General features: G+C 33.8%; 1 protein-coding gene across 1 annotated transcript in view; it reads left to right on the top strand.

Moving 5' to 3' along the window:
* The window catches only part of LOC134848762 (pre-mRNA-splicing factor CWC22 homolog), a 41,985-nt gene that overhangs the window by 5,577 nt on the left and 13,953 nt on the right, over positions 1 to 22,455 (top strand). Inside the window, exons 4-10 of the mRNA XM_063866273.1 lie at positions 2,503 to 2,555; positions 2,844 to 3,071; positions 6,128 to 6,367; positions 6,726 to 6,986; positions 10,216 to 10,434; positions 12,824 to 13,083; positions 15,454 to 15,558. Coding sequence (XP_063722343.1) covers positions 2,503 to 2,555; positions 2,844 to 3,071; positions 6,128 to 6,367; positions 6,726 to 6,986; positions 10,216 to 10,434; positions 12,824 to 13,083; positions 15,454 to 15,558 — 1,366 coding nt within the window. The remainder of the gene's footprint in view (positions 1 to 2,502; positions 2,556 to 2,843; positions 3,072 to 6,127; positions 6,368 to 6,725; positions 6,987 to 10,215; positions 10,435 to 12,823; positions 13,084 to 15,453; positions 15,559 to 22,455) is intronic.

The following is a 22,455-nucleotide window of genomic DNA, read 5'->3' as shown; positions in this document are numbered from 1 at the left end:
ACGAAAGACTAGGTTAGATTAGAAAATTTTTTATCCAGCTCAGAAATCAAATCCGTACGGTGAAGGTAAGTTCAAAAATTAAAATAAGTCAGCATTATTGTCAGATTGCCGAGTGAGGAGGAAATTTTGTTCTGGGTGTTTTTCCCCACGTCAAGTCACGAATCTTAACGCTTAGCTCGTTAACTATTCCCTCCCTAAGGTACCTAGTGACAAAAAGAAATAACTCTAGTAACAAAAATAAATGATTCAAAAACAAATAATTGAATGGTTAAGCATATGTATGTTTTGTACCTATTAAGGAATCTCCCCCTCTTTGCAAAGGAGGGGATAGTTAAAGAGATCCAAAGAGTAAAACATGTTTTTAAAGCATCCTCAGTCAGGAGCGGATTTAGGGAGGGGGCGAATGCCCCCCCCCCCGCAAGGGTCCTTTTTAGTGCTTTTTGGTGCTTTAGGAATCTTTTTAATGTCTTTTTAGTGTCTTTTTAGCGCTTTTTAGTGCTTTAGAAGAGCTCGGAAAATCAATTTGGTCGACCTGAAAAATAAAAAAAAGGTTGTCAAAAATTTCGAAAATTTTTTGAAAACCCGCCCTCTCCCCTCGAGAAAATCCTAGATTCGCCCCTAACCTCAGTCACAAACTGATCGATTTTTATATGTATGGCTGTTGCGTCAAAACTCAGTTCAAATTTATACAGATGCCTGGTGACGGCAACACTTGGTTCAAACTCTTTCAAAAAATACAAAATAGACAAAATCGAAAAAAAATCCAAACAATTTTGAACAGATGGCGAACTAACCAAATCTTTGCTTAAGTAATTGCGACTAAAATAGTGGTAATTTTATATTTTTTGTAAGCCATCACTTGAGCCTAAATGAACGGAAAGACAGGCTGTACCAAAAATTTTAAAAAGCATCGTTATTGTTCCAGTTTTCGAAGAAAATGGAATATTTACGCTCGGTGAGGTTTTTTTTATTCAATCAATTTTTGCTGATCGAAATCATAATTTTCAACAAAAAATTTTCGACTTCATTGAAAGTATCGGTTTTCTAAGTTCACATTTAAAAATATATTTTCTGTAAAGTTTTTGGGGGTTTGAAAATTGCCAATTTGGCCATGTTTTGAACTAAGTTATGCGCGTTTTGAATAGTTTTTTCATAATGCTGAGAACGTAACGCGACTTATTTATGCGTGGCGAATGATCCCGCACAACAGAATCATTCCAAATTGAATTGAGGCTAGATAATTTCGTACGACTCAATATTTCACACTCTGATATTGTCCAAAATTGATACGTTTTCAATGTTTTCTTTTCCCAAAAACTATTCGATATGAATTAAAGGACAGTCGGAACACTCAAGATTTGCCCTGATATACGAGCAGTCTTATTGTTATCTGTGTAGGTCTCATATTAAACGTAGTTTAGTTCACTAAAATAGTTACAATTTACGTTAAATTTGAGACTTAAACAGATAAAAATAACGATACTTTTGGATATTTATACAGCTTTTAGACATCACTTTAGCTCACATTAACCAAGAGACTATACAGAAATTTATTTAGTTTTCATTTGTTTTTTTTTGTTTTATTGAACGTAGCAAATGTAGCTCATTTAGGACTTGTAATTTTTCAGCTTTCTTGGGGAAAAAATTGTCTTACTTATAATGTGTTTTAGTCCCTTTAAATTTTGGTTTCATTTCAAATGAATGTCAACTTAAGCAACTCAATATCAAAAAACGCGCCTGGCATTATTTATCAGGAAAGTAACAATTTAAAAAATTTTAGAGAATAAAAAAGAGTTCATCCGTGTTTCGTACAATTTACTTTAATTTTTTGATTCTTTATCTGCTGTTGTTGTTGTTTTCATTTGGCAAAATTGAAAACGCTGGTCGCCACCATAGAAGATAATGCGCAACCATGCATACAATATTGTGTGAAAGCAAAATTTCTAATAATAAATCAATTGTAATTTGTTTTGGAAAGAGCTAAAATAGTGTTTTTTACCATTAAAATTATTCGGCTACAACTCCCAATTACTGAAGAATTTGTTTAAAATTTTGAAAAACTTGCAACGTACATATCATAACTTAGCCAAAAGTTAATTTAAAACTAACAAATTTCACCGAGTCTAAATTGTCTAAATTTGTCTAAATTTGACAACCAGTATTTACTCAGCCAAAAGATACCTGTTCCGACTTTCGTAATGAAAGTAACGGAAGATTTAGGCTCGGGGTGGTTTTTTTCATAACAATGATTTTTTGTGAATAATTCAGAAAACATCTAAAACCAAAACAATGGATTTTTTCTTTTTGATTCCCCAAAATTCCGGAGGAATTGGCTTCTGTTTTCGAAAACTTGTTGGCTTTTTCTAAACATTTTCTACCTAGAACAAATTGATTTTTCCCTTTCTCCCTGGGACCATAACAGACACTTAATTTGTGATTGTTGGGATTCTTCTTTATACTGTGCATTTTTGCCTGGCCTTGCTCAAACTTTCCCTATTTCAGGTCATCATCGTCGTCTCCCAAAAAGACAGACAAGAAGGCGAAAACGGAAAAAGGTACGAAGCAAACAGCCCCTGGTCCAGGTGCTCGACTTATGTTTCGACTTTGAAAGTCGAGGGCGTGCAGTTTTGCGACTGAAATTCCGCGGTCGAGAAGCAATTTTAAATTGAGCACAAACAAATGAAAAAGACGAAACAAACCCGATTTAGATGTCTTTTTCATTTGTTAATTTATAGTGTAATCGGAAATACCAAATCATTACCCTGTGACTTATAATGGCGGTTTGAGACCCCTTCTAGCAGAAGGGATACAATCGAAAACAACTTTGTTTTATTTTTCGACAGATACACACAAGAAGAGCAACAAAAAAGGGAAAAAAAGAAAAAAAGGCGGCGGGAAAAAGGGGAATAGGAAAAAGGGGAACAGGTATGAGAACAACATGTATGGGGACTCAGATGAGGAGGGAGGAGGGGGCTATGGCGATGAAGGGGGAGCAGGGTATGGGGATGATGTCAGTGATGAGGGTCCCCAGGAGTACAAGGCACCGGAGAGCAGTACGATAGAGAGCGAGCGTAAGTCAATAGTCGTTGAGACCATCCAAATACAGTTTATAGTTTTCTTCTACTCGTAAAAAGAAAAAGGGAAAATAAAAAAGAAATTATTCTGCTAAAAATAATTTTTTTTTAAATTTTAAATTTAATTTCTAGCGTTTGTTTAATTGTAATAACCACTCTTTTTTGCTTTTTTCATCTAATTCAATCGGTTTTCTAGAACAAAAAGAACAGGAATTTCAAGTCAAATTCTTATACCTTTTTTATTCAAAGAAAGTTTTTTTCATTTTTTGTTTGTTTTCTAAAATACTTTTCTCGATCTTCAGATTTTTTGGAATGTGGGTGAAAAATCTTTTATTCAAAGTTCAACATAAAATTATTGAAAAAAATTAGAGTTTGATTTTTTTCAATGAGCTACTAAAAATGCTGGATATGTTCGGCGTCTACCATTTGGTAATTGGGGCTGAGAACTAAATATTTTGAATAAGTTTTTCTCATGAAAGATTTGGTTTGAACATTTTTGATTGCAGAGCAAGTCACAACTATATAGATTTCAATATCATTTTTTTCAACCTGTTCGGACTACCTGAATTTCAAAAACATTTCTGAATTAAATGATGAATGAGGAAGGTGGACAGATCAGCGGTAAACATTATAAGAAAACCAATACGAAAAATAAATTTTTTCACCCGACTTAAGCTCGAACTACATCCGTGATCATTCTACGTCGAAGTTTTTTTCCGGCGGTGACAAAGAGCAGATAGCCTCAATAGCTCCTAGTCTGCTTCAGATGACATTGTATGTCGGAACTGAGTGACACTGGTATCACTCTAAATTTCAAACTTTTCATGCAGTTTAGTTTCGCCGCTCTTTTTTGCTGGATAAATTGATTGCACGTCGAAAAATTTGCTTTGAAACGGCACATGACATCTCTCGGCTAAATGTTTTTTGGGCTATCAAAAAATCTCTGGTAGGTGCACAAAAAAATAATATTTATAAATTTCATTTACAAAAATGAAGTATCATCAATACAACTTGAGTGATCAATTTGCAAAAAAAACTATCAAAAGTTGTTTTGAGCCTTCGAACTAAATTTTTTGAAAAAATTTCAATACTTTTCAATTGTTCCACAAAAAATTTAGTAACATTATAGCCTATTTAATTCGAAAGTTTTGCTAGTTTTCCCCTTCTATTTTTTAAAATGTATTTGACTTGTCTCAATATGTTTTTATTGTTCCGAGTTTCGAAGAAAGTGTGGAATATTTATCTTTGGTGTTATTTTTGATTTCCTAACTAGCCGGAATTTGGACAAAATTCTTTATAAGATTTGAAAGATATTGTTGTCTTGGACTCATATTTAAAAGGTTGTTTTACATGTATTATTATTTTTTTGTACAGTTAATGGGGTTTAAAAATTGATAATTTGACGAAAATGGACAATTCTTGCGCGATATATTCAGTTCATATAACACTCATAAGTGGCGGATTAATGCATTTTAAATTGAATTAGGCAAATCATTTGGTCTCCTTATTTTGATACAAGAAGCTAAATACATACCATCATGGTTTACATTAGCTGGCGGTGGATCAATTGAATAGAGAGAAAAAGTTTTGTTTTTGCTTGCAATTATGTCGTCAATTTTTCAACCAAGTTTTTTTTGAACCAACCTTAAAGGGCAGTTGGACCGTTCATGGCTCTGATATATGAGCAGTCTTGTGTACCATCATGATTTGAATCATCAAGTATAGGCCAGATAGTTTGTTATTGGATTGCTGGCCTCACATAGCGTTTAACCAATTGTAGTCAAATAGCAAATTTTCCCTCAATATTTCGTAGTAACGTTTTTTTTTGTTTCTACTAGCTGATAATCGATTGGTAATCATTAAAACATATATTGTATCAACATAAATCATGACTGATTTTACAAATCAAGCGCTTAAATTACAAATAAAGACTAGCTGTTTTTTCCAGCCATTCTAGCCGTAGCTAACAAAGATAACCACGAGCCTTTTTCAGAAATGGCCTCTTTTTAGTTGTAATAATCAAAGGCGTGTGTTCCTTCATTTAGATGAACCTTCGCAATTCGAATCATTTTTTGGACATTTTTGGTCAGTTATTTGGCGCATTCTTCTTCGAAAAAAAACGAAGTAAGAGAAAAAAATTCGTACGTTGAAAATTGTTTCAACTCAGAAAAAACTAATCAATGTGAAATTGGATGTTAAATTGTAATGCATCTACTTCAAAACCGAAATTGGGATCGTATTTTTTTATTTGGCTACGCTTCGGAAAAAAAATTACCATTGGAAACAGATATTTTTGAATTCGTGAGGTTGTCGGAATATTCAAAAGGTTAATCGTCCCACGCGAAATAATTTTAATTTTTTTTAATTTTAATTTTTTTTATAAATCATCCCACCACTCGCCATAAAAATTAAAAAACTATAATTTTTGCTCCTAGCAGCGTAGGAATTTTGACAAATATTTTGCTTTAACTATTTAAGAACGGATTAAGTCATTGATTAAGCCTTAGTAGCGCGACATGTATCGCGCTTTAATTGTCTCAAATTTGCCGTATTGGCAATAGTAAAATTCTCATTACTTTACCTAAAATTATCACATGTTTAGAACAAGAATATTTTCAGATGATAACAGAAATTCCGTCATAAGTTAAAACCTACAAGCACAATTATTCCATCATTTTTTCTTCAAAAGTCGGAACAATTTTATCCTTTCGTACTTGATATTCTGTAAGAGTTAAGAGATTTAGAATTTAAAAAATCAATATAAAGTTTCATTTTTTGAAAATTGTATATTTTTCATATGATACCGCACATGCCTTCGAAGGCAACAGATTACAGATTATCTTGCAAGAGAGAGAGAGAGAGAGAGATCTGAAAGCGCTGTAGGACCATAAAGAGTGTTTCTCTGATGCGAGCAGTCCTGTTTTCATGCACTTTTACAGAAAAAATGAAACACTCGTTGTTACGTACTACACATAAAACCTGAAATTTTATATTTTACAACTTTAAATGCATTCTTCAGAATTGATAAATTTGGAGAAAATTTTTTTTTCCAGAAGAATATATAGAAAAGTCGAAAAAGAAGAAAAACAAGAAAAAAGAGAACAAACAAAAGAAGAAGAAAGGAAAGGGCAAGGGAAAAGGAGGGAAGAAGAAGAAGAAAGGGAAGAAGAGCTCGGAGAGTTCATCTGAGTCCAGTTCCAGTTCGGACGGGGACGAAGGAAAAGAGAGTAGCCAGGAACAGCAGGACTACGAGATACCGGCGGACGAGGACTCGCAGGCATTCTACAAGGGGGGTGAGTCATTTTTGAGACACTTGTCTTCTCTCCTTTAACCCGAGCAATAATTTTATACTTATTGCTCTTATATTTGTTCTTTCTTGGTTAATATTAGGGTAAATAAATATAAATTAACAGTTTCGACAACCATTTTTTAGGCAGACTGTTGATTTTCTGACCGAGCCCTTGAAAAAGGCCGTTATAGCTCTTTTGCAATGTTTTGACCAAAAAACGCGCCCAAGCGTCAAAGTAAGTGCATATTAGCATCTAAAATAAAGTGCCCTGGTTTTAGTGTCGGCCTAAAATGAATATCGTAAACCAGAATGAAGGTTTTAGAATTTATTAATTTTTGTTTATGAAGTTCAATATAATTTAGATAATTACAAGAAAAAGAAATCTAGTAAGAGTCAGAAGCATGCCAAGGCCAAGTCTAAAAAGAGTAAAAAGAAAGGAAGGGAGAAACTAGAAAACAGATATTCCACTTCGGGCAGCCGACATTACGAAATAGACTCGGAGGGAAACAAGGTCTACAACGAGTTCTACGGAACAGAGGCGGCTCCGAGCAAACATAAGACTACGTCAACGGAGTCCGAGCCATCGGAACTTTCGGAGGCTCTTTTCTTTATTTTTACACCTCGTCTCCGCCTAATTTATTAGGCTCTGAAAGGAACTCAATTTTTCAAGATGAAACTTTGAACAGTTTCTTTCAACGTGAGATCAACTAAAAAATATATCTTTTGTGATTTGCATCACCGAAATTTGGCTATGGGAATGGGGATGATGACATTACACAATAGTATTACCTGTTAGAAAAATGGGTTCGATTTAATATATAACACAAGGAGAATTAGGAGAGGGTTTTATTTGGGCAAAAATAATAATACCGGTAAGAAATAAAACGGGTTCATTTATGTATAATACCAAAAAAATTAGGAGAGGGTTTTAATTGGAAAAGAGTCCATTTGAAGAAGGTTAGCGAGAGGAGAGGGGCGGTGTCACATGAAAGAAATAGGAGCAGGACCGCAGAAGGGGGAGGGGGAGGGGCAGACACGACTGACAGATTGGGTGTATCGGTAAATGTCTTGTTCAATCGTAATGTTTTTTTTTGTTGAAGAAAACCAGCAATAAATGTACGCCCCTCTTGAAACAGTAAAAAAATAATTGGTCCCATTTTTAGGTCTCATCTTTTCAATGATGACAATTTCAGGATAAACCGGAAGGCGTAACTGGTTAGTACGAAAATTTTCCTGTTGGAGATTTCTATCCTTAAACTAATTCCTGTTGAATACTTATGGCGACATTAAGATTCAGACTATTATTAGACTAGAGGGCATAATTCGACAACCCGTAACAAAAATCAAACAGGAAAAATACCATCCAGTTCTGATTTTTATATAGATCTCGGGATGATTTTTTTCAGCAAACGTCTTAAAATTTGTTCAGTGTCAAATTTACTTTTTCATGGGCCCGTGTTTTTTCTGGGTTGATAGATTTTTTACTTCTCCATATTAGTTGTCTATCATACGAGGATTCGAAATTCATATCTTCCTTCTATGTTTGCATTAGAAGTAGCTTGAGTTTGTAGTATTTGTTAATTGCTCTCAATGTCCTCGTAAAAATAAATAACAATTTTGAAATTTTAATTTAATTGTACAATAACTTGATTTGAATTATTATTTGATTATGTGTACAGACTAACATAGTTAAAAACACAAAAACACACTCTAAATTGATGATAATTTAGTTTTTAAGCTTGTTTTTTTTTACTGGAGATATGTGATGAAATTTTTGGTAACACTATATTTTTTGATATGTTTCAATGTCAAAGAACGCAGTGATATAGGCCGTGATGATTGTTTAATAATTCGTTCAAAAAATTCTTAAAATTTGTTCCCGCTTAAATTTGATTTTTTTTTGTGATTTGACTTTTGAAGTTCAACTCATTTCCATTGTTGAAAGTGTTCATTTTGAAAATTTTCATTTTGATCAACAACCAGCTATTAAGTAGAGATATTAACCCAGGCTAATATATTACTAATAGAACTTTAGCTTCAAGGTATCATAGATCTGTTGCTAAGAGAGAGGGAATGAGACCCGAAACAAATTAAGGGGGTTCGAAGCTAAATTATGTTGGATGTTTTAATAAAATTTTTCCTATATTAGTTAAAATGCGTCCGCTCTATAAATTAAGGTTTTTTTACTTTCTTTTTTCTTTTTTCGGTAAATGTCTTCTTTTTTCAAAATCACTGGTACTGTTAATGCGTCATAATTGGCTTGTGTCACTGCAGAAATGAATTTTGATTTTCACCTTTCCCAGCGGAGTAAAAAATACTTTCATCCAGTTTTCTGAGATCGAGTTAATTTCATCAAAAACGAGTACATGATAAATGGTTTTTAAAATTCAAAGAGGTTGAAGGCTTTATATTCGAAAATTGAAATAGTTTTCAGAAAACCACTAATTGTTTTTCTGTTTCATAGCGTTTATTGACTCTTTTCCAATCGTCTGTTGGCTATTTTTTGAAGAAGAAGATCGAGGGTTAAGAAAAAGTTCAGCGGAATAGAAAATATCTGTAATCCAGCTTTCAAAATGACAAAAAATTTAAATATTTAAAAACCCTTATCCTACTGCCTCTTGGCTTTGTGTTATCTGGGTGACGCATTCCACATAGTTCGTACGCTGGAAATTTTTGGATAGTTTTTAACGACACAGTTTCCGACCACCACCCCTCTCTGAAGGGGTGGGAAGGAACTGTAGATTTGTTTGTGTTTTTTTTACGCTCGATTTTGATTACATCAAAGAATATTAGTACGGGAGCCAAGTGTGGTATCCTGTTGACGCCCTAGTTATTGTGATTCGCATGCCAAAAAGTTTTTCGAATATTGCTTGTGTCGAGCAAAACTGGTTCGAGTTTTCCTTTTTTTAGACGTAGTTAAACCGAGACCGAACTACACGGCGCAATTTCGAGATTATTTATATAATTATTCCACCGTTTTTGCATTACTTTATCTAAACCAATTTCCCTTAATCTTAAAAAACGGCGAACGAAGAATTGAATGTCAAAGATTGCAGTGAATACTATTATATAGGCCGTAAGGATTTTTTTAATATTTCGGTTTAAAAATTCTTAAAATTTTTTCCCGCTTAAATTTGATTTTTCGCAATTTGCCTTTTGATTTCTTTTTAAACTCAGTGTAATTTTTTGTTTAAAGGAAGGCAAACTCCGCTATCGATCAGCGAAAATGTGATCGATATCTGCTTTTGAAAGTGGAATTTAATTTCCAGTTTTCTCAAATTGGGTTAGGTTAATCAACAAAGTCAGTATTTTCTTTTGTTTACTTGCGTTCATTGGCTCTTTCCAATTGTCTTTTAGCTATGTTTTATTTACCAACTAATCTAGAGTAGCGGCAAACACTTAGGGGAGCGGTGGTGAAGTGGTTACGTCTCCGCCTCTTAATCGAAAGGTCGGATGTTCGAGGCCCACCATGATCCGTGCTCGTTGCTTGAGGGTGAAGCAACATTACCCAGCCCAGAAACATAACCAAAAAAATTGCATGTAGTTCTTAAACAGGGGCACAACAGCGGTTCGCCGTGATGAGCTGTACAGCTCTTGTGTTGGTCCTTTCCCCGGCGGATAAATGGTCTTAAACACTGATTTACTCTTCAGTTCCTTACGGGGATCACTGCTGGGCACCTGCTTATAAACTGCATAATTTTTTTTCGTTCTATTTATGTCCGCGAAGCTTCAGCGTGTTTTCGAAGCGCAAAATTTCACATTGCTTAAGATGAGTAATCACGTCAAATGAATGCAATTCAAATAAAAAAGAACTTTTCAAGTGACACTTTTAAGGATGATTTATTGCCATAGACTCCCACCACTCCGTCGACTCGCCTCAAGACTCAGTGTACGGAACAGTGTATGGAGACGCCAGTCAACACCATCAGAATGGGGAAATGGAGAGGAGTAGACAGAAGATGCCCACAACGGAAACCTCCCGGATGAGTTCAAAGGGTGGGCCAGCTGACGGAGTGAGCAGGCCGCCAGACGAGGAGTCGGATGACAGACATGATCCGATCCACAAAAACTGTAAGAGTTTGAATATCAAGTTCTGCAGACGGGGTGACCTCTCCGATTTTAAACGGCAGAATTTTATGGAGGAGCTCGCATCCAAAAAACGTTATATTTTTTGCCTATATCTTTCCAATTTGTGCCCAAAATGGAAAATTTATGGAAAATTTGCAAAAACATTCAATGAAAACAAGTATTAAAAAAACGACAATTATTTGAGCTTTTCTTTCAATTTTTTTCGAGGCGCTTTGGTAAATTTTTTTTCAAAATGTATACATTTTTTAGTGTGTTGATAGTGTTATAGCATGTTGGTGAATGACAAGGAGACGGGTCTGATTGAGACAGTGAACGTAAAAAGCAAGTATGAGAGGCAGAAAAGCAAACAAAGCAGAAGCAAGGCACCCAATTAGGAGAAAGTTTTTAGCCGAATATTGAGATACTATTTTTTGCCGCAGCTAGTTTTATTTTTTTTTTCGATTTGAGGGCAAGCAAGTTTTGAAACTGTCAGGCGACAATTCGTAAGAAACGACAATTCGTTACAGGCGATAATTCGTAACAAGCGAAAATTCGTAACAAGACATTGGCAAGTAGATTGCATCTGGCACGGAGAGGAATACTGCGCATGAATCAATTTCTTCCGCTTAATCTACAGTTACGAATTGTCGCTTGTTACGAATTGCCGCCTGTTACGAATTGGCACCTGTTACGAATTGTCGCCTGTTACGAATTGTCGACTCACATTTTGGCACATTCGTTTAACGCCAAATTTGTTCAACTACCCGCCAAAATGCCTTCATTTTGTTTGTTTTGTTCATTACTAAGTTCACTGTCTAGATCAGACCCATTTCCTTGTCATTCACCTAGCACTTTAACAAAAAAGTTACGATCTGATTATTTGAATCAAAACGGTCGCAAGTCAAGAAAAACAAAGTGAGGCAACATAAGCATTTAGGTTATGTCATAATCAGTTGAAGGCATACTTACACGGGGCGTTTAATAGTGCCGAAATAACATTAAACTGAAAAAACTTTCAACAGTTCCAAAAGTTAATGATATTTGAGAAGTTTGAGCTCGGTTTGTGAATTGCTGAAACTTTGAGCTCGGTTTGTGAGCTGCTGGTAATTTTGGGCAAATACTCCTGGATTGACCTCCATGGACCAAAAGTACCCATCATACGAACTAAGCCTATGAAAAAATACAACTCATACAAATTTCATACCTTTTGCTAAAATGGTGTCGCCGAATTTCCAAAGCAGTTTTTCTTGTTTTGGTACAAAATTCGGTGCATCGTACTATATAAAAAAAAACTTTTTGTGAAAAAATTGCTAATCATACATTTTCTATAGATAAAGTTTTTATGTTGTATGACTAGCCTTTTTAATGGCGACAATAGAAGTCTTTCCAAGTCAACAAAAGAAAATGCTCCAAATTTTTTTCAACCGCAAATTTAGTTTTCTAATCAATGCAAAATTTAATTGCTTGTGTGCATAGCTTAGTCCTGGATACACTTATGTTGGATTTTCTACTTTTCGCTTAATACCTGTTTTCAAGAAACTCCTATTTTTGCATGGTTTGCTTATGTACGCCTTTATCAATATCTGATAATTTAAAAATTCAAATTTTAAAATTAATCGTCATTGAAAACTTTTGCTAAAATTTAAAAGTTTGTTACTTTCGTTAGATAATTTGTGTAAAAAGCGTATAGACAATTCAGGTAGTTATCTATGCATTGTAAATGCAAGACCGTCCAACTTTTGGTGACCCCAGTTTTGAGAGAGCCAAGGTCTTTGTCATTTGCGTTTGTTTACGAACACAACCCAAAAATTTTCAGAAATTACTCTTAAAAAAACCAAATTTTTTGGTTTCTGGAAAAACAATTACCATACAATTTTCATATATGGGAAAGTGCTTATCATAAAGATTTCATACAATTTTCTGTACGTATGGGATTGAATGGAAATGTATGATTATAATTTTTCATATATGGAAAATGTATAATGAGAAGTTTTGGTCAACGCGAGCTGTTTTGATTTGGAGCAAAACCTAGAAGAAAATTTGGCAATTCGCTATGTTATTTGTTTCTTCAGAAAAGTTTATGGCTGTTCTTTCTTAGGTTTTTGCGAATCGAGAGGATTTTCTTTAAAAAAATGACTTCTCTGAGCTTCCTTTGAGCACCAAATGACCAGATTTCAACAAAATCAGTTACTATAAGTTAAAAGGTTACACTTGTCATCAAAAAAAAACTTTTTTCGTTTGTATCTATAGGTGACTGTAATTGAAAACTAAAAAAGTAAAAAAAATATGTAAAATTAACAAGTCTAGAAGATTTGGTTTTTCCAAATTTACAACCGTAGTAGAGATATGTCATCATGTTACGTTTAAAGCTATGTTTTCGCCCAAACTTTAGGTATTCGAATAGATGACTACGAGTCGCCTTTTATTCACCGACCACTGCGTCATGCATTCGGCTACAACCACCCCCCTGGGTCCCGCCCATTCTTCCCCTGCAGCTTCAAACTCATCATGCGCCAGAAGATCAAAGACAGAGAGGCGGAGAGGGAGAAAGAGCGGGAAAAAGAGCGGGAAAAAGAGAAGGAGGAGGAGGGGGGTGGAGGAACTACAGGGGGGAAGGACACCACCAGAAAGGGATCGAATAATTTTTTTGAAGTGCAACCAGATCGGGCTTATTTAAATAAGGGCAGTTTTCAGCGCACATAGTTATAGGAAAATTCAACTCAAACCACAACTTTTTATCATGGTTGATAAGTTAAGCGCAAATCGAAATCATGGAAAAAAATCATTTCGCTATTTAAAATCCTATTAAACTGCGACTAGCTTTTAGTCAATTTATAGTACAGTGCTGATTTAAATTATCCGGACAAAACGAACAAAACATGAATTTTCAAACACGTTTTTCTCAAATTGGATTAAGATCAGGCAAAAAAATGAGGAGAACAAAAGTTGCTTGGAATTTCATCAGAATTGATATGGTGTAATTTTTTTTCTGAAACTCTCAACAAAAATTTTAAGTTCAAAAATGGGTCATTTTGGCTTTTTTTAATTAAATCAAGAATTACGCCGAAACTACTTTGTTAATTGACGAGGAATATATATCAAAAGAAGCCTATTACACAGCCCAACAAAGTTCTGTGAGGGTTAAATCTCCAAAAATTTGAATGAATTGCTTAAACTTATTTTTAAGCAAAGATTTTTGGTTTTATTCAGTTCTACAAGGATAAAATCTCCAAAAACCTGTATAAGAGAAAATATTTTTGCTTGATAGTCAAGAAAACTGATTTTTACTATATAAAACCCAAAATCTTTGCTTAAAAAAATGTTTTAAACAATTTATTCAAATTTTTGGAGATTTAGCCCTTCTAGAACTTTTTTGGGCTGTGTAAAAGTCTTCTTGTGATTTATATTTCTCATCAATTAACAATTTGCTAACCCAATTATAGAAAAACGTTTTGGAAAATTCATATTTTTTTCATTTTGTGCAAATAATTTAAACCAGCACTGTATATCCTTCCAACAAGTTTGCTCTAATTGAGAAATAAAAACTGTCTGTTTGATGAAAACAGATGGTCTGGAAATGTACGGAATCGGTTTTTTAATTTTTTTATTTTCTTATTTTTCTTCGCAGGAATTTGGAAAAGTTTTTCACTTTTAGTGAAAAAAAATTTTTTTTCTCGAAAGCTAAAATGATGAGTATAAAAAATCTCAAGGTAAAGGCCGCCTACTCCCCAGTGTGCCTGCATATTTTTTTAGTCTCTTTTTTACGATAACTTTTATTACAGCCTTTGTAAACTCTCTGGTGGAAAAATTTGACCCAATTTTTGATTGTTTTCATTTTCTCAAAAACTATTAAAATTTTGGTTTTAATGAAAAAAGTGGCTTGTGGGTAGATCCCTTTTTTATTGCCTACGCCCAAAAATTTTTACTGAAAAGTTATGGCCCTCAGAAAAGTCAAATTTTTAATTTATCAAAAATATTTTCATCGTTGTTTAAACTTTCGACTTTTCTCGAAAACCAGCCTCCCAAACCTGAGATTTTGTTTCAATGGAGAAAAAGAGTTGTGTAAAACTTCCTTACATGGGCGGCTAAATCAATTGATTTTTAAGGAAAAGTTATTGTCCTCAGAAAAGTAATATTTTGATAATTTGACTGCTTTTTGAAACTTCTTGACTTTTCTCGAAAACTACCCTCCTAAATCTGAGATTTTGATTTTAAAAAAATCAGGCTGTGTAAGGATTGCTGGACATTGGTTCTACCTAAAGTTTTTTTTCTCCACAAAACTTCAGGGTTCTCGGAAAAGCCAAATAACGGCCATTTATTTTCGTTAAAAAACATCCTCCTCGGAAAAGTCATATTTGAGACTTTCTGAAGTAAATCTGAAGTTTGACTGCAATTGAAAAATAGGTTGTGTGAAACTCTACTATTTTTGCGGCTACGCCCAATTTTTTCCACAAAAATTTATGGTCCTTGGAACTGTCAAATGTTAGATTATTTGACCGTTTTTAAAACTTTTTGAATTTTCTCAAAAACTACACATCCAAATCTGAGATTTTAAGTGAAGTAAAAAAACGTTGAGAGAAGCTAAGCGTTGAGAATTTCTAAAACTTTGTAACAAAAAGTTATGGCCCTCAGAAAAGTCACTGTTTTGATCTTTTGTCCATTTTTTGAAAGTTTTTGGCTCGTCTCAAAAACTACTATCAAAGGGTATCAAGGGTTTAATTGAGACAACAGGTTGCCAGAAGCCTCTGTGCAGAATGTTACGTCCTTAGGAAGTTTCCAAATTCTCAAAAAACTCCACTTTTATCTTATTAGAAAACAATTAAGATTTTGTGTGAAGACCTCTTTTGAAATTATCTTTTTCATCCCGCATCAGTAAAAAAAAGTGAAAATTTATGGAATAGGTGCCTCCAGTTTTAGCTGTGGCTCTAGCTCATTTATATTTTGATGTTTTTTACGTTGGGTCTTGCTGAAGAAATTTTCTCCGTAAAAAATTGAATTCAAAGTATTTTGATCTCTTTCTAGACAAAATCGAAAGACAAAGAACAAGAAAATAAGAAGTACGAGATCTATGTGCCGACAGCATGTATAGCGGTGGACTACATACACTGTCGGAATGAAGTGTGCCAAGTGAAAGTCTTGCCAAGATCCAAGGGCTCTTTTCCAAATTTCATAACGGCCACTTTTTGTTCACAAGATCAGATATTATTGGAACAGATTACGAGAAAAGAGCTCGCAAAAAAGCGCATTCTTTCCTTTTGCGTGTCAAAGTTTGGTGATAAAAATTCAATTTTTCTATATGTGTTTTTTTTCGTTTTTGCGTCCAAAAATTTATTTGCGACGGTGAAAATTTAGCCTAAATATAATTTTTCGAGTTATCTTTAGCGAGCCAGGAAAAAGCTTTGGGAGACAAAATGGGATCTTCTTAACAACCCCCCCCCATCTTTTGTATCTACTAAAAAACCTCCACCCCTGTAAATAAAAACAGTAAACTCACACTAGAGCGTTGTTCGTCAATTCGAATTTTGCTGCATTCTGATTGAAAATCCGCTGCAAGTAATCTACTTAACAATCTCCCTCCCCCTTTCTTGAAAGGAAGGGGGGAGCGGATTGTTAAGTAGATCCGACAAAATGAAACAAGCTATTGAAAACTTACAAATCCTCCTGCTCATACATATAGCTACTCAGTAGAATGATTCGAATAGCCTGCAATTTATATGGAATTCTCGAGAACTATATTCTAGATGACAGTTTGAACTAGAACGAGCGGACCAAGTTAGCATCCTCCCCCCTCCCAAATCCGTTTATAGGAGGATGTTAACTTGGTTCTAGTTTGAACTTTCAGCCAATCAGAACAGAGCATTTTACGAGCAGCGCTTAGCAAGTTTAATTTATATTGAACGCTGTGGTAGAGGATCTTCACTTAGTCTATTTTTAGGGGGGGGGGGGGGTTGTTAAATTGAACCGAAAGAGCCTTTGTTCTAGTTACTTTACATTCGCGACCTAAGGCACTGTGTGACTACTTTTTCATTCGCGGATGATTTTTTCATGCGTATCAACAGCCAGAAATTCCAGTACTGTGGCAGTCTGGAAGTGGTCGAGTATGCGGAAGACGCAAAAGTTGAATCTGAGGTCAATTTCCAATTTTACTGGCTAAAATAGTTCTAAAATGGCAAATGTTGTTTATCTATTGGAACCTGATCTAAACTACATTTTATGATTAGATAAATTAGATATTTTACCAATGTAAAGTATTTAATATTAACCAATCATGATCCATCTAACTAACAATCCACTTATTTGTAAGTGCTGAAATTACTTGTAATTTCAGCACCAGAGAGATTTGAATTTAACTTAGAAATTAGTTGAACTCTCCCGAGTACTTCAGCAGCCGCAATAAACCAGTATACCCTAGATCTATTGAGCCTAGCAGAGACTAGTTAAACAACCTGAGACTAGATAGTATAAGAGTAAGACTAGGATCGGTATTAGACTAAGAAGTTGCACGAATCTATCCGGCCGAAAATAAGATAGCGTGACGAGCAGACGGTGTACCCTATCCGAAATTACTCTATGAGTTATACACTTCGGTCCTAACTCATCTGGTGCGACCATAAGTCTCGAACAAGACCTTAATAGCTTAGCATTAACCAATAATAGATTAGAAATTAGACAAAACATTTTTACAAAATGTTATACGACAATAATTTAATCGAAATGTCTCTACGACTCAATAGATCAGAGCCAATATTCCGAACGATAACAGAACTACCCGGAATTGGAAGAAGACCTCGAACCAGAGACGACATACGACAAAGCAGAAACTTACCATATAGTTATATGATAGTTCGGCAAAAGCCAGAACAAACTTTTGTATTTAGAATACTACTAGCAATGAATTTAGATTTTCATTTGCAAACATAAAATTTTGAAGTCAATCTTCAAAATCATTTCAGGCGCTAAACAAAATTATTAATATACAATAACGATTGATAAAAAGATCTCAGATCGTTTTCCAAAATTCTGCAGTAATATACAAAACATGTTTGAAAAATATTTATTGAAAAATCAAAATAAAAATTAGTAGCATGACAATAAATGATTAGTATTTATAAATCATCCTGTTGTTCCAGCTTCATCACCTAAACATAACAGCAATCATAAGCTCACTAATATCATAAAAATACTAAATCTATTCTTTACACAAATTTAAACCATTTTAAACTTAAATTCACTTAATTTTAAAATCAGATCATCAAGGCTTATCCTTGGATCTTAAATCATTTTCTATTTAATTAAATTTAAAACTTGATCATCAAGGCCTATCCTTGGATCAAAAAGAACAATTTTGTTCTCCCCCACCCACTTAAACGAGTGTCTAACGACCTCAAACGTCGATTCACTATCCAACCCTTTCTAAAAACCCAGGACTAATAGAAATTTTTGAACAAAACTAATCATTCAAATTAGGATAAACAGTGAAGAACTTCGGTTATTCATCCTTCACTTGATCCCCCCTCTTACCAGACCCAGGATAAATCTTAGACTTAGTAAGTTTAAAATAGTATCTAACGAACTACTCGTGTTCTAATTATACCTGAACCCTGTGGATCGATTTACTATTCTCCAACCCTGAACACAATCACTACCCTTAAGTAAGATTAAGTAAGTTAACACCTTAGCTTATACTAGCCACGAGAAAGTATAAAATCATTCTTCGGAATCGATATACTTTTCTCCCCAACCCTGAACAAATAGACCCAGGTTAGGCTAACAAAAAAATCGTAAGGACTAACAGTTTAAGCAAATAGAAATCATTTAACAACCTTTTGCATCCGTCATCCTAAACCTTATGTCATTTAAAAACCTAGGAAATAAACAAACAATCGTTTTACACAATTGTGAAATAAATAACAAAAAATACGACCTTGTAATCACACCTCATACACAAACAGTTGGATACATTAGAACAAAACGACAAACATTAAAGAGAAAAATACTAACTAAACAAAGACAAATAACACGAAAAAGATTTTCAAAAAATCGAAACGCATTTTCAGAATCAGAAACCAACAGTTTAGACGAACTTTATAAACTAAAAGAATCAATAGATAAAAATTGCCCAATTCACGATCAATTATATTTCTCTGACTCAGAAACAACTTCAAATTCATCAAAAAGAGGAAAAAGAAGAATAAAAAAGCAGTATAAACACAAACCAGTACATTTATACAATTGGAATCAACCAATTAGACACGTTGATAATTACATATTAACAGTCATCGAACGAAAAAATGAGCTCAACGCACACCCCAGGTGAAGAAAGTCCAGATGATGATGATATTTTCCCCTTTATCGTAGACGCAACCACTGATAGAGGACAGCATATATTCTGCAAAAATTTACTCTTAAATTTGTTTGAACCCGGAATCAGTCCATGTAAAACAGAGTTCCCAGATGTAAAAATCAAAAGACAAATTATCGATCACTATCTAAAAGATATATGTAACCTAACACAACAATACGGAATCTACTCCATAGAATTCAGCTCACCAAACCAGAATCACAGTAAATATATAATTCAAACAGACGACCTTGATTTAGAATTCTCAAAAATATTCTCAGAATATATAAAAAGCATCCAATATAATAACTCACAAAGAGCAAACTCCATATTCACCAATGAAGTTTTTGCGATAATATATAGTTATATCTCGATATTAGAAAACGAAATCCAGATACCAAATGTCTCACCGACAGAAACATCTAAACATATAAGAGTACGACATGAAATCACACTACTCTCTAGTTTTCTAAATATAATTAAAGAAAATTTCACGAAAGATGAAGTTTCACAACATACAAAACAGGACTTACAAAAAATCTTGGCATGGTTCATAATAGATTATTTCACACATAATATTGATTTAATTTCACAAGCAAGAAAAAACTTTAGACCCCAAAACTCCAACGATGATACTGCCATCACAGAACAATCAGACTATGTTTGGGACCCCGAATGGTCTCATCCCGCATTCATAAACTTCCCACAATCAATCTCAAGTCAAGCAATAAGTACGATATCTTATGTAAGAGATTATGTACGAGTAATACCATTAACCATTGATGCAACACCATTAAACTATAATACATTTTTACCCGATATGCAAAATAATAGTTTAAACTCTACAGTCATACACAATGAAAACCTCAATGGAACTAGGAATCTTACTCAACAAGATATCCAGACACCATCACATTTCATAAATGAAGAAATCGTACACACAACAACTACACAACAAAGTATTTCACCAATACGTCCAAACTTAACAACACCAAGAAATACAAATTCTTCACAAACACAGGTAACATTACAATCAACCGTTAAACCTTCGGTTGCTCCAAAATATTCACACATGGATTACCAAACATACAAACCCATGACAATACCGCCAAAAACACGCAAAACGTTCACTAGAAACAACTTTGCAGACCATAATTATAATTACACACATCCATCAAAAACAAATTATCAACCACGAAAAAATTTTAGTAATTATACAAGATCTCAAAACTGGGATAACCCAATGGCACCACCTAATTCAGTAAATATCCAAACAAATTTACATCCTCCACAGGATCGTAGTGAAAACTATCCATTTTTTCAACAAAATAAAAATAAAAAACAAACATCTTATCAAATGGATTACTTATCCTCAGATGATGATTTCTTACAACCAGATATATTGACACCCTATAATCAAGAATATCGTGGACAAGGAATACAGAAACCACATACATATCATAGAATTTTTTCTCCACAACCAATAGATACACAAATTCAACAACCAATTCAACAACAAAACCCAATTAATAAATCTTTTCAACCAATTCAACAACAAAACCCAATTAATAAATCTTTTCAACCAATTCAGCAACAAAACCCAATGATTGCAAACTCGTACCAACCAGCACAAATGCAAAATGAAATACCACTCCCATATTATCTTCAACAACACGAAATAACAAGAAATCAACTTTCAAATTTTTCTCAAATGCCAAATGCAGCAGAATTATTACAAATGACGATGAATCCATACCTTATGGGTGGATCATCAATAACATCAAATAAACCTTTAATGGTATTCACAGGAACAGACCCTGAATATTCTGTAGAAGACTATTTAAATGCAGTCACAGCAAATTTGATTTTAAATATAGGACCTGAACCAATTAATACGCCACTACATAAAAACTGGATACATCGACGCACAGCGTTAATACAAACAACTCTAGATGGCGCAGCCCAAAAATGGTTTTCAGTATTGCCTATAGAAATAAAATCAAATTGGAAAAGATTTACACAAGAATTTTCAAAAATGTTTGACTCCGAAAGAAACAAACAACAACAAAGAGTTTTATGTAATGAAATTCGCAGATTACGAAACGAAACCATCAAGCAATTAGCAGTACGAATCGAAACACTAGTTCGAAAAGCATATTCATAAAATACACATGACTATAAAAACACAAAGATGACAGAAATCTTAATGATGACCTTAACACCACAATTAAGGAAAATAGCAATAAAAAAGAGAGCATCCCATCCTTCGTCAATTCGAGAACCCGATTTAGATTTTCGAAAACTAGTAGACAAACTAGAACAAGCAGAAATCACAATGAAACTCGAAGAAACGGAAAATCTGAAATTATAATACGTTAACAGAATTGAAACAGCTTCCACAAATATAAACAATATACAAGAATCAGATACAGATCTCGTTGAAAAAATCACTGAAATACTCAATATTTACGAAAAACACCCAAACTTTAAAGGCAAACCATCTTTCAAAAAATGGTGTAATTATTGCCGACGATACGGACATAGTATTTCTGAATGTAGACAAAAACAGCAAGACAATCAAAATAAACCTCAAAAATATAAAGAACCAAATAAATCATTCTATCAATACATGAAAAAAGACCAAAATCTACCGAACAAAACAGTCTACAGCAACAACAGTTCAGGAAAACCACTCCCGAACAATACAAATTATACAAGAAATCAATCACCATATAACTCAAGTTATAGAGGAAGATCACCAGAACGAAGAAACACGCATAATTCATCACAAAATCACTACAATAGACCAAATAGTCGAAATAACTACTCCAGATCACATTCAAATACACAACGATTTGTTTCTAGATCTAATTCCCAATCAAGAAATAATTATTATCCAAACAATCAATCACGAAATTCATCATACAATAGGAATAGAAACTACTCAAATAATCGGAATAGAAGTTATTCAAACAACCGAAACCAGAATTACCCGAACAATCAATCAAGGAATAACTCATATAACAGATCGAACTATAACAGACCAAACAATAATTACCAAAACAGATCGCGAAATAATTCACAAAATCGACACTCAAGTTATAATAATCGTTATAGAAATTATTCCCAATCACCACACCGGAATAATAATAACTATAATAATTCTAATAATCGCCACAGAAGTAGTACACCTAAACATCAAAGACATATTAATCAAGTACAATCTAATCCAGAAACAACATCAGACCCTCCAGGTATTGATGACACAGTAACTGATACGTTACAACTCAACCAAATAAACTGTGAATCATCAGATTCAGAAAGCGATGCAGAAAACACTCTCTCCATCAACATGATAAAAGTCGAAAATGACTATGAACCTGTTATATATGAAGAACTTTTTTCATCACACATATATGAGAATCAATCAGAACTCCTTCGCAATTATTATACTGAACCCGTCCATTCCACACCGACGACACAAAAAACTAATGAAATTAACACTACAAACCAACCCAATGAGAAAGAAAAAACAAAATGTTTGAATACAAATCACATCTATCAAAACATACAAAAAGAACAACCCCAAGAAAAAATTTGGACAATACCATTTCTTTTGGAAAGCCCAAAAAGCAAAGAATTTCAACCACCAGATCTTGAAATTGATTTTTTAATTGATTCAG

This window comes from Symsagittifera roscoffensis, chromosome 6, assembly GCF_963678635.1.
Source record: "Symsagittifera roscoffensis chromosome 6, txSymRosc1.1, whole genome shotgun sequence".
Taxonomy (NCBI): domain Eukaryota; kingdom Metazoa; phylum Xenacoelomorpha; order Acoela; family Convolutidae; genus Symsagittifera; species Symsagittifera roscoffensis.
This window is presented reverse-complemented; position numbering and strand designations above follow the sequence as displayed.